This window comes from Bufo gargarizans, chromosome 8, assembly GCF_014858855.1.
Source record: "Bufo gargarizans isolate SCDJY-AF-19 chromosome 8, ASM1485885v1, whole genome shotgun sequence".
In the NCBI taxonomy this organism is placed as follows: domain Eukaryota; kingdom Metazoa; phylum Chordata; class Amphibia; order Anura; family Bufonidae; genus Bufo; species Bufo gargarizans.
Window position 1 is genome coordinate 193,506,306 of NC_058087.1, and position 13,326 is coordinate 193,519,631.

At 45.2% G+C, this 13,326-nt stretch overlaps 1 protein-coding gene across 1 annotated transcript; it reads left to right on the forward strand.

Annotated features, from left to right (window-relative positions):
• Positions 1–307: 307 nt before the first annotated feature.
• LOC122945858 (E3 ubiquitin/ISG15 ligase TRIM25-like) lies at positions 308–3,080 on the forward strand. The gene has a single exon (XM_044305114.1). It carries the CDS (start codon positions 525–527, stop codon positions 2,088–2,090), a length of 1,566 nt encoding a protein of 521 aa, XP_044161049.1. The 5' UTR covers positions 308–524; the 3' UTR covers positions 2,091–3,080.
• Positions 3,081–13,326: the final 10,246 nt, after the last annotated feature.

The window sequence follows — 13,326 nt, forward strand, 5'->3', positions numbered from 1 at the left end:
AACTACAACTCTCAGCATGCCCAGACATAGCATTATGGGAATCACTAAAAAAGAGATACTTGCTAAAACAAAAGTGTGTATGAACTCAGCATCCTGCTAGGGGGTAGAGAAGCCTGACATTTCATTTACCAGGCTTCCGCACTGCTACAAACTTAAAGTTGTGGCCTTTGACTCAAAGTTTGAACCAAAGGGCACAGCGTCGAGTCTGCAACATGACGGAAGTCTGGCAAATCCAATGTCAGGCTTCCCTGGCAGGCTGTAGTGCTAGGAGCTTGTGTAGTAGAAGCCTGGTATATGATGTCTCATTGTCCTGACTGGAGGAGACAGAGGTGAAGTTTGCTTTACTCTCCCCAACATTTCTGATGGACTCTTCTCTTATTTGTACTGATGTTTAGTGGGTTTACTGCTTGTTTCTCAATGGAAGGCAATCTCTGAGCTGCAGGGGTTAATTCCTCTACAGGAGCTCTCCGCCCTCTTATGAGAAGAGACTTTTCCACTTTCGGTTCCTGCTCCTCCGTACCACAATGGCGTCTGCTGACCTGAGGGCCGAGCTGGACTGCTCCATCTGCCTGAGCCTCTATACAGACCCCGTGTCCCTGAGATGTGGACACAACTTCTGCCGCTCGTGTATTGTGAGTGCACTGGATGCACAGGAGGCAGCTGGAGTGTATTCCTGTCCTGACTGCAGAGCAGAATATCCGGAGCGTCCGTCCCTGGAGAAGAACAGGAAGCTGGGGAACATAGTGGAGCGTTTCTTATCTGCTCAGCCTGATATGGAGGAGACCGGGATCTTCTGTACTTACTGTGACTCTCCTGTACCGGCTGTGAGGACATGTCTGCAGTGTGAGGCCTCATTCTGTGAAAAGCACTTGAGTAGACACAGTAAGTCATCAGAACATACTTTGGTTGAACCTACTGCTACCCTGAAGGAGAGAAAATGCTCCACACACAAGGAGGTGCTGAAATACTATTGTCCTATAGACGCCGCCTGTGTCTGTGTGTCCTGCTGGGTGGCCGGAGACCACAAGGGACACGACGTGGAGCTACTGGACGTGGCCTCTGAGAAGGAGAAAGAGAAACTGAGGAAATATCTGAAGGAATTAAACCCACAAAAAGCAGAAATTCAGAGTAAACTTCAGAATCTGCAGGATCGTCAGAGGAATATCCAGGAGAAAGCCTCTGATAAGAGGAAGAACGTCAGGAAGTTATTTATGGACATTAAGGAGCAACTGGAAATAGCAGAAAAGAAAGCGCTGAGCGAGATCTCCAGGCAGGAGGAGAAGATTGTGTCCCAGATATCTGATCTGATCAAGAAGCTGGAAATAGAGGAGGACGAGCTGTCCAGGAAGATGCATCACGTGGAGGAGATGTGTCATGTCACCGACCCAATAAGACTCCTACAAGAAAGTGACATTACAGTATGTGGTCATGGAGATGATGAGGACACAGAGGGAGATGGTGGAGAGGGCAGGTCTGAGGATGGTCTGGATGAGGTTCTGATCTCACTGACCTTACACCGATCTATGAGGGATATTGTCACCAATGTCACATCAGAGCTCGGGCTCCATGTTCCAGACATATTGCTGGATGAGGACACTGCTTATAGACATGTGGAGATATCAGAAGATCTGAAAACAGCAACAGGATCTAAAGAGAAACAGAACAGACCAGAATCACCGGGAAGGTTCCTGAGTTTTCCCCAGGTGTTAAGCAGATGTGGCCTCTCCTCAGGAAGACATTACTGGGAGGTAGAGTGGGACCAGAAAGGGAGATGTGTCATCGGATTGTCCTATCCCAGTATACAAAGGGAAGGATGGCGGTCTTGTAATATGTATAATGATAAATCTTGGTGTCTGGTTATGTCTGGTGCAGTATGTACAGCGTATCACCGCTCAGTCAGATCCCCCCTCAGTGTAGATACAACATGTCCTAGACTTGGGGTCTTCTTAGACTATGAGGCCGGGCGTCTGTCCTTCTATCAGCTGTGTGACCCCATCAGACACTTACACACCTTCACCGCCTCCTTCTCTGAACCCCTACATGTTCTCTTCTGGTTGTGTCCTGAAGACTCTGTTAGAATAATAAGCTGAGGCCGATGCGTCCACGTCCCGTTATAATCTCCGCCTATAAGTCACTATATAGCGCTGTATGGGCGGAGCCTCCGATCACACAATGTATATGGCGGCTCTATGGGGGGGTTTACTGTACGATTATTTTATATTCCTTGGAGATCAGATCCAGAATCGATGCTTGAGACAAATGAAAAGTTACGTCGTCTGCACACGAGTTCAGGTGAACGCACATCAGACCCGCAGCGTATCCGCACCAATACCTGCAATGTGTGATTACGGTTTTTGGTGCGGATAAGATGTGGTTTTCCACTGAAAAGGGTGAAATCCGCAGCTAAAACCACAAACATAACTGACAGGCCGCAGATCTGGGAATCCGCACGGAAATAATCGGCGAAGTGTACGTGATCGGGGTAATCTCATACACTTTGCTGGTGCTGTAATTCGTTACGGTTTTTCCACATGGGAATTCGCGTGGAAAGACTGAGCGTATTCCGCAGCGTGCGCAGATGGCCTTCGGGTACAAACGCACGGTGCGTATTACCTGCTGGTTTTCCAGAGTGAAATAATACCGCCTAAGCAGATGGGATTCCCAGTATCTCATCTACACGGAGCGGAAGTTTCCTGCGTCAGGAGTGACCTGCGGAGCGGATCCGGAGATCTGCGGCCGGTGCATTGTCCGTGCGGATTTCTCCCTTTACAATGCAGAGGGGAGATCTGGGGAAATCCGTGTCAGGATCTGCAGGTAACAGGTGTGGATCCTGGAGCGGAGATACACCGCCGAGTGCACGTACCTCATGGGGGGCATCATTAACCCTTCCCCGCCCTCCACTGAGGTCGCTGTAGGGGCTTCTTTATGTTTCGGGGACACATTTGGGGAACATATAATTATTAATCAGCTTTTCCTATTTCTGTAGAGATGTGACAATGTGACGCTTCTTTCCGCACTATACGCGGCATTTGTTGTGTTTTTCCCTTTTTATGGAATAAATGTCTGACTACTTCTGTCCATCAGAGTTGTCGGTCCTGTCATCTGGGTGTCTGTGGTCTCCTCCGCCATCATGTCTGTTATAACCGCAGGTAATGAGTTCTGCAATACACTGGATCTGTACAGCGCCACCTGCTGTTCTTTTCCTTATCTTTGTCCGGTGGCGCTGAGCTGGTCGCACGCGCTCAGTTTAAGGCGACGTCTACACGACGAGGTGTCTTGGTCCCAACTCTATACATTGTGTTAGTGTGAAAACATACCGCGCGCTCCGTATTGTGCCGCCTATAGAGCTCCCATTGTTGTGCTCTCCGCCTGGACTCAGCGCTTTTCTAACTATCCCTTGTAACGGTCCCTTCCCTGCGGCGCAACATGTCGGACGGCGCCCGCGCTGCGTTACTGTCATTACTTACTGTATGCAGCAGAGCTGTATGTTTGTGTAGTTGAGCAGTGTATGTAGCAGAGCTGTATGTCTGTGTAGTTGAGCAGTGTATGGAGCAGAGCTGTATGTCTGTGTAGTTGAGCAGTGTATGGAGCAGAGCTGTATGTCTGTGTAGTTGAGCAGTGTATGGAGCAGAGCTGTATGTCTGTGTAGTTGAGCAGTGTATGCAGCAGAGCTGTATGTCTGTAGTTGAGAAGTGTATGCAGCAGAGCTGTATGTCTGTGTAGTTGAGAAGTGTATGCAGCAGAGCTGTATGTCTGTGTAGTTGAGCAGTGTATGCAGCAGAGCTGTATGTATGTGTAGCTGAGCAGTGTATGCAGCAGAGCTGTATGTCTGTAGTTGAGAAGTGTATGCAGCAGAGCTGTATGTCTGTGTAGTTGAGCAGTGTATGCAGCAGAGCTGTATGTCTGTGTAGTTGAGCAGTGTATGGAGCAGAGCTGTATGTCTGTGTAGTTGAGCAGTGTATGCAGCAGAGCTGTATGTCTGTGTAGTTGAACAGTGTTTGTAGCAGTGCTGTATGTATGTGTAGCTGAGCAGCGTATGCAGCAAAGTTGTATGTGTATTTGTCTGTGTAGTTGAGCAGTGTATGCAGCAGAGCTGTATGTCTGTGTAGTTGAACAGTGTTTGTAGCAGTGCTGTATGTATGTGTAGCTGAGCAGTGTATGCAGCAAAGTTGTATGTGTATTTGTCTGTGTAGTTGAGCAGTGTTTGCAGCAGAGCTGTATGTCTGTGTAGCTGAGCAGTGTTTGCAGCAGAGCTGTATGTCTGTGTAGATGAGCAGTGTATGTAGCAGAGCTGTATGTCTGTGTAGGTGAGCAGTGTATGCAGCAGAGCTGTATGTCTGTGTAGTGGAGCAGTGTATGCAGCAGAGCTGTATGTCTGTAGTTGAGAAGTGTATGCAGCAGAGCTGTATGTCTGTGTAGTTGAGAAGTGTATGCAGCAGAGCTGTATGTCTGTGTAGTTGAGCAGTGTATGCAGCAGAGCTGTATGTCTGTGTAGTTGAGCAGTGTATGGAGCAGAGCTGTATGTCTGTATAGTTGAGCAGTGTATGCAGCAGAGCTGTATGTCTGTGTAGTTGAACAGTGTTTGTAGCAGAGCAGTATGTCTGTGTAGCTGAGCAGTGTATGCAGCAGAGCTGTATGTCTGTGTAGTTGAGCAGTGTATGCAGCAGAGCTGTATGTATGTGTAGCTGAGCAGTGTATGCAGCAGAGCTGTATGTCTGTGTAGTCGAGCAGTGTATGCAGCAGAGCTGTATGTCTGTAGTTGAGAAGTGTATGCAGCAAAGTTGTATGTGTATTTGTCTGTGTAGATGAGCAGTGTATGCAGCAGAGCTGTATGTCTGTAGACAAGCAGTGTTTGCAGCAGAGCTGTATGTCTGTGTCGCTGAGCAGTGTTTGCAGCAGAGCTGTATGTCTGTGTAGATGAGCAGTGTATGGAGCAGAGCTGTATGTCTGTGTAGGTAAGCAGTGTATGCAGCAGATCTGTATGTCTGTGTAGGTAAGCAGTGTATGGAGCAGAGCTGTATGTCTGTGTAGATGAGCAGTGTATGCAGCAGATCTGTATGTCTGTGTAGGTAAGCAGTGTATGCAGCAGATCTGTATGTCTATGTAGATGAGCAGTGTATGGAGCAGAGCTGTATGTCTGTGCAGTTGGGCAATGTATTTAACCACCTCCCGACCGCTGTACGCATATATGCGTCCGGGAGGTGGTTGCTTTACTCCTCCTGGACGCATATACGCGTCTTCTCGCGAGACGCAAGATTTCCTGTGAACGCGCGGGCACAGGCGCGCGCGCTCACAGGAACAGAAGGTAAGCGAGTGGATCTCCAGCCTGCCAGCGGCGATCGCTCGCTGGCAGGCTGGAGATCCGAATTTTTTAACCCCTAACAGGTATATTAGACGCTGTTTTCATAACAGCGTCTAATATACCTCCTACCTGGTCCTCTGGTGGTCCCTTTTGTTAGGATCGACCACCAGAGGACTCAGGTAGGTAAGTACAGTCGCACCAAACACCACACTACACTACACTACACTACACCCCCCCCCGTCACTTATTAACCCCTTATAAACCCCTGATCACCCATGATCACCCCATATAAACTCCCTGATCACCCCCCTGTCATTGATCACCCCCCTGTCATTGATCACCCCCCTGTAAGGCTCCATTCAGACGTCCGCATGATTTTTACGGATCCGATCCATGTATCCATGGATCCGTAAAAATCATGCGGACGTCTGAATGGAGCCTTACAGGGGGGGTGATCAGTGACAGGGGGGTGATCACCCTGATTACCCTGATCACCCCCTGTCATTGATAACTAGTGATGAGCGGCAGGTGCCATATTCGATTTCGACGAAATTCGCGAATATTCGATAGAATATGCGTTTTATATTCGTCGAAATCGAATATTCGTCATTATTCTTGTTATCGCGATTAATATGCGATTTAAATAATCGAATTTCGATTTTAACTTAAAGGCTACTCTCCTATTGAAATCGCAATTAAATTTTTTCAAGTTATAATAATCGAATTTCGATTTTAACTTAGCACTGCTATATGCCATATTAGTTAGCCTAATATGGCATATAGCAGTGCTAAGTTAAAATCGAAATTCGATTATTATAACTTGAAAAAATCGAATTGAGATTTCAACGTAATTCTCAAATCCGACAGTACATTCTAGTATATGGAGATGTTCCCATGGTGATGGGGACGCTCCATGAGCATGGAAGTCGGCAGAAGCGGCAACGGGCACTGACTGGAGCAGCCAGGAAGCCAGGAATCCAAAGGACAGGTAAGAACAACTTTAGGGAAGTGGGAAAGAAAAAAATATAACAATAAAAAAAAAAAATTAAAAAAAAAAGAATATTCGAAATATCGAATTTATATCACTATATTCGAAATATTCGCGAATTAGCGAAGTGCCGATATTCGCGAAAAAAATTCGATATTCGAATATTCGCGCTCAACACTATTGATAACCCCCCTGTAAGGCTCCATTCAGACGTCCGCATGCGTTCTGTGGATCCGATCCATGTATCCATGGATCCGTAAAAATCATGCGGACGTCTGAATGGAGCCTTAAAGGGGGGGGTGATCAGTGACAGGGGGGTGATTACCCTGATCACCCCCTGTCATTGATAACCCCCCTGTAAGGCTCCATTCAGACGTCCGCATGCGTTCTGTGGATCCGATCCATGTATCCATGGATCCGTAAAAAATCATGCGGATGTCTGAATGGAGCCTTACAGGGGGGGTGATCAGTGACAGGGGGGTGATCAGGGAGTCTATATGGGTGATCACCCCCCTGTCATTGATCACCCCCCTGTCATTGATCACCCCCCTGTCATTGATCACCCCCCTGTCATTGATCACCCCCCTCCCCCCCTGGTAAGGCTCCATTCAGCCATTTTTTTTGGCACAAGTTAGCGTACATTTTTTGTTTGTTTTTGTTTTTGTTTTTTCTTACTAAGTCTCATATTCCACTAACTTGTGTCAAAAAATAAAATCTCACATGAACTCACCATACCCCTCACGGAATCCAAATGCGTAAACATTTTTAGACATTTATATTCCAGACTTCTTCGTACGCTTTAGGGCCCCTAAAAAGCCAGGGCAGTATAAATACCCCACATGTGACCCCATTTCGGAAAGAAGACACCCCAAGGTATTCCGTGAGGGGCATATTGAGTCCATGAAAGATTGAAATTTTTGTCCTAAGTTAGCGGAAAGTGAGACTTTGTGAGAAAAAAATAAATAAATAAAATCAATATCCGCTAACTTATGCAAAAAAAAAAAAAATTCTAGGAACTCGCCATGCCCCTCATTGAATACCTTGGGGTGTCTTCTTTCCAAAGTGGGGTCACATGTGGGGTATTTATACTGCCCTGGCTTTTTAGGGGCCCGAAAGTGTGAGAAGAAGTCTGGGATCCAAATGTCTAAAAATGCCCTCCTAAAAGGAATTTGGGCCCCTTTGCGCATCTAGGCTGCAAAAAAGTGTCTAAAATTGCCAGGGCAGTATAACTACGCCACAAGTGACCCCATTTTGGAAAGAAGACACCCCAAGGTATTCCGTGGGGGGCACGGCGAGTTCCTAGAATTTTTTATTTTTTGTCACAATTTAGCGGAAAATGATGATTTTTCTTTTTTTTTCTTTTTTCCTTACAAAGTCTCATATTCCACTAACTTGCGACAAAAAATAAAAAATTCTAGGAACTCGCCATGCCCCTCACGGAATACCTTGGGGTGTCTTCTTTCTAAAATGGGGTCACTTGTGGCGTAGTTATACTGCCCTGGCAATTTAGGGGCCCAAATGTGTGAGAAGAACTTTGCAATCAAAATGTGTAAAAAATGGCCTGCGAAATCCGAAAGGTGCTCTTTGGAATATGTGCCCCTTTGCCCACCTAGGCTGCAAAAAAGTGTCACACATGTGGTATCGCCGTACTCAGGAGAAGTTGGGGAATGTGTTTTGGGGTGTCATTTTACATATACCCATGCTGGGTGAGAGAAATATCTTGGCAAAAGACAACTTTGTATAAAAAAAATTGGAAAAGTTGTCTTTTGCCAAGATATTTATCTCACCCAGCATGGGTATATGTAAAATGACACCCCAAAACACATTCCCCAACTTCTCCTGAGTACGGCGATACCAGATGTGTGACACTTTTTTGCTGCCAAGGTGGGCAAAGGGGCACATATTCCAAAGAGCACCTTTCGGATTTCACCGGTCATTTCTTACACATTTTGATTGCAAAGTTCTTCTCACACATTTGGGCCCCTAAATTGCCAGGGCAGTATAACTACGCCACAAGTGACCCCATTTTGGAAAGAAGACACCCCAAGGTATTCCGTGAGGGGCATGGCGAGTTCCTAGAATTTTTTATTTTTTGTCGCAAGTTAGTGGAATATGAGACTTTGTAAGAAAAAAATAAAAAATAAAATCATCATCATTTTCCGCTAACTTGTGACAAAAAATAAAAAGTTCTATGAACTCACTATGCCCATCAGCGAATACCTTAGGGTGTCTACTTTCCGAAATGGGGTCATTTGTGGGGTGTTTCTACTGTCAGGGCATTGTAGAACCTCAGGAATTTTGTACCATAGTTTGTAAATGCTATAACTTTTACCCAAACCATTTTTTTTTTGCCCAAACATTTTTTTTTTATCAAAGACATGTAGAACAATAAATTTGGCGAAAAATGTATATATGGATGTCGTTTTTTTTGCAAAATTTTACAGCTGAAAGTGAAAAATGTCATTTTTTTGCAAAAAAATCGTTACATTTTGATTAATAACAAAAAAAGTAAAAATGTCAGCAGCAATGAAATACCACCAAATGAAAGCTCTATTAGAGAGAAGAAAAGGAGGTAAAATTCATTTGGGTGGTAATTTGCATGACCGAGCGATAAACGGTGAAAGGAGTGTAGTGCAGAAGTGTAAAAAGTGCTCTGGTCATGAAGGGGGTTTCACCTAGCGGGTCTGAAGTGGTTAAAAGGGCTGTATGTCTGTGTAGTTGAGAAGTGTATGCAGCAGAGCTGTATGTCTGTGTAGATAAGCAGTGTATGTAGCAGAGCTGTATGTCTGTGTAGTTGAGCAGTGTATGTAGCAGAGCTGTATGTCTGTGTAGTTGAGCAGTGTATGTAGCAGAGCTGTATGTCTGTGTAGTTAAGCAGTGTATGCAGCAGAGCTGTATGTCTGTGTAGTTGAGCAGTGTATGTAGCGGAGCTGTATGTCTGTGTAGTTGAGCAGTGTATGCAGCAGAGCTGTATGTCTGTGTAGATAAGCAGTATATGTAGTAGAGCTGTATATCTGTAGTTGAGAAGTGTATGCAGCAGAGCTGTATGTCTGTGTAGTTGAGCAGTATATGCAGCAGAGCTGTATGTCTGTGTAGATGAGCAGTGTATGCAGCAGAGCTGTATGTCTGTGCAGTTGGGCAATGTATATAAAAGGGCTGTATGTGTGAAGTTGAGCAGTGTATGCAGCAGAGTTGTATGTGTAATTGAGCAGTGTATGTAGCAGAGCTGTATGTCTGTGTAGTTGAGAATTGTATTCACCAGAGCTGTATGTCTGTGTAGTTGAGCGGTGTATGCATCAGAGTTGTATGTGAAGTTGAGCAGTGTATGCAGCAGAGCTGTATATCTGTAGTTGAGAAGTGTATGCAGCAGAGCTGTATGTCTGTGTAGTTTAGAATTGTATTCAGCAGAGGTGTATGTCTGTGTAGTTGAGCGGTGTATGCAGCAAAGTTGTATTTGTAGTTGAGCAGTGTATGCAGCAGATCTGTATGTCTGTGTAGTTGAGAAGTGTATGCAGCAGAGCTGTATATCTGTAGTTGAAAAGTGCATGCAGCAGAGCTGTATGTCTGCGTAGTTGAGCAGTGTATGGAGCAGAGCTGTAGGTCTGCATAGTTGAGCAGTATTTGCAGCAGAGCTGTAGGTCTGTGCAGTTGAGCAATGTATGTAGCAGGGCTGTATGTGTGAAGTTGAGCAGTGTGTGCAGCAGAGTTGTATTTGTAGTTGAGCAGTGTATGCGTGTAGTTGAGCAGTGTGTTCAGCAGAGTTGTATGTGAAGTTGAGCAGTGTATGCAGCAGAGCTGCATGAGTGTAGTTAAGAAGTGTATGCAGCAGAGCTGTATGTTTGTGTAGTTAAGAAGTGTATGCAGCAGAGCTGTATGTCTGTGTAGTTGAGAATTGTATTTAGCAGAGCTGTATGTCTGTGTAGTTGAGAAGTGTATGCAGCAGAGCTGCATGTCTTTGTACTCGAGAAGTGTATGCAGCAGAGCTGTATATCTGTAGTTTAGAAGTGTATGCAGCAGAGCTGTATGTCTGTGTAGTTGAGAATAGTATGCAGCAGAGTTGAATGTGTAGTTGAGCAGTGTATGCGTGTAGTTGAGCAGTGTGTTCAGCAGAGTTGTATGTGAAGTTGAGCAGTGTATGCAGCAGAGCTGCATGAGTGTAGTTAAGAAGTGTATGCAGCAGAGCTGTATGTTTGTGTAGTTGAGAAGTGTATGCAGCAGAGCTGTATGTTTGTGTAGTTGAGAAGTGTATGCAGCAGAGCTGTATGTCTGTGTAGTTGAGAATTGTATTCAGCAGAGCTGTATGTCTGTGTAGTTGAGAAGTGTATGCAGCAGAGCTGTATATCTGTAGTTTAGAAGTGTATGCAGCAGAGCTGTATGTCTGTGTAGTTGAGAATAGTATGCAGCAGAGTTGAATGTGTAGTTGAGAAATGTATGCAGCAAAGCTGAATGTCTGTGTAGTTGAGAAGTGTATGCGGCAGAGCTTTATGTCTGTGTAGTTGAGAATTGTATGCAGCAGAGCTGTATGTCTGTGTAGTTGAGCAGTGTATGCATTAGAGCTGTATATCTGTTTAGTTGAGCAGTGTATGTACCAGAGCTGTATGTATGTGTAGTGGAGCGGTGTATGCAGCAGATCTGTATGTTTATGTAGTTGAGCAGTGTATGGAGCAGAGCTGTATGTCTGTGTAGTTGAGCAGTGTATGCAGCAGAGCTGTATGTCTGCGTAGTTGAGCAGTGTATGGAGCAGAGCTGTATGTCTGCATAGTTGAGCAGTGTATGCAGCAGAGCTGTATGTCTGTGTAGTTGAGCAGTGTATGCAGCAGAGCTGTATGCCTGTGTAGTTGAGCAGTGTATGGAGCAGAGCTGTATGTCTTCGTAGTTGAGCAGTGTATGGAGCAGAGCTGTAAGTCTGTGTAGTTGAGCAGTGTATGGAGCACAGCTGTATGCCTGTGTAGTTGAGCAGTGTATGGAGCAGAGCTGTATGTCTTCGTAGTTGAGCAGTGTATGGAGCAGAGCTGTATGTCTGTGTAGTTGAGCAGTGTATGCATTAGAGCTGTATATCTGTTTAGTTGAGCCGTGTATGTAGCAGAGCTGTATGTCTTTGTTTGAGCAGTGTATGTACCAGAGCTGTATGTATGTGTAGTGGAGCGGTGTATGCAGCAGATCTGTATGTTTATGTAGTTGAGCAGTGTATGGAGCAGAGCTGTATGCCTGTGTAGTTGAGCAGTGTATGGAGCAGAGCTGTATGTCTTGGTAGTTGAGCAGTGTATGGAGCAGAGCTGTAAGTCTGTGTAGTTGAGCAGTGTATGGAGCAGAGCTGTATGTCTTCGTAGTTGAGCAGTGTATGGAGCAGAGCTGTAAGTCTGTGTAGTTGAGCAGTGTATGGAGCAGAGCTGTATGTCTTTGTAGTTCAGAAGTGTATATAACAGAGCTGTATATCTGTAGTTTAGAAGTGTATGCAGCAGAGCTGTATCTCTGTGTAGTTGAGAATCGTATGCAGCAGAGTGGTATGTGTAGTTGAGAAGTGTATGCAGCAGAGCTGTTTGTCTGTGTAGTTGAGAATTGTATGCAGCAGAGCTGTATGTCAGCGTAGTTGAGCAGTGTATGTACCAGAGCTGTATGTCTGTGTAGTTGAGCAGTGTATGCAGCAGAGCTGAGCTGTATGTCTGTGTAGTTGAGCAGTGTATGGAGCTGAGCTGTATGTCTGTGTAGTTGAGCAGTGTATGGAGCTGAGCTGTATGTCTGTGTAGTTGAGCAGTGTATGGAGCAGAGCTGTATGTCTGTGTAGTTGAGCAGTGTATGGAGCTGAGCTGTATGTCTGTGTAGTTGAGCACTGTATGCAGCAGAGCTGAACTGTATGTCTGTGTAGTTGAGCAGTGTATGGAGTTGAGCTGTATGTCTGTGTAGTTGAGCAGTGTATGTACCAGAGCTGTATGTCTGTGTAGTTGAGCAGTGTATGCAGCAGAGCTGTATGTCTGTGTAGTTGAGCAGTGTATGGAGCTGAGCTGTATGTCTGTGTAGTTGAGCAGTGTATGGAGCTGAGCTGTATGTCTGTGTAGTTGAGCAGTGTATGCAGCAGAGCTGTATGTCTGTGTAGTTGAGCAGTGTATGGAGCAGAGCTGTATGTCTGCGTAGTAGAGCAGTGTATGGAGCAGAGCTGTATGTCTGTGTAGTTGAGCAGTGTATGGAGCTCTGCTTTGTTATACTGTTTATGGAAATGTGAAGAGACACAAAGCTTGGCAGGACACCCCCTCCCCACCCCCACCCCCAGGAGAACTCCAGCAACATGGCCAGTCAACAAAACATAGATGGTTTTTGGGCTTCGAGGCAAAGTTAGTTCTATATATTTTTTGGTTGGAAATGGTTCAGTTTTTTTTTATGTTTTATGCTTTGGTTTTATTTTTTAACCCCTTACCGACATCTGCCATACATATACGGTGCGCTGATCAGGCAGGTGCAGAAGATGTTTTTCTGACAGCTGAGCCCCTGCTGTTTACACAGATGCTGGCACTTTAACCCTCTGTATGCCGCTGTCAGCACTGACCGCAGCATGTACGGAGTTTGTGGAGGGAGGGGCTACCTCCCCATCAGGTCCCCGCGCTGCAGTGACGGGCTAGGGTTCCTTCCACAGGAATCGAGGCTTGACTTCTACGGAATCCTGTGAGACCCCGGCCCCGATATTCCACTGGTAATACACTGAGAGGCAATGCATTACAATACACACCTACTGCAATGCATTGTAAAGAGGAGCAGACCTCAAAAGCTGAAGTCCCACAGTGGGACAAAAGGGGAAAAAGGGAAAAAAAAAAAGAGTTTTCATATTAAAATTATAAAAGTTTGAAGCAAAAAAAAAGCCTCTTTAACATAATAAACAAAAATAAAATTGTAAAAAAAAAAAAGACAAATAGACATTTTTGATATCCCCGCGTCCGTAATGACCGGCTCTATAAAAATATCACATGGCCTATCCTTTCAAATGAACGCCTTAAATTTTTTTATAAAAACCGTGCCAAAATACAAATTTTTGATCACTTTCCTC

What these genes read in the sequence shown, in the direction of transcription:
- LOC122945858 (XM_044305114.1), top strand. Translation starts at nt 525, where the DNA reads ATGGCGTCTGCTGACCTGAGGGCCGAGCTGGACTGCTCCATCTGCCTG.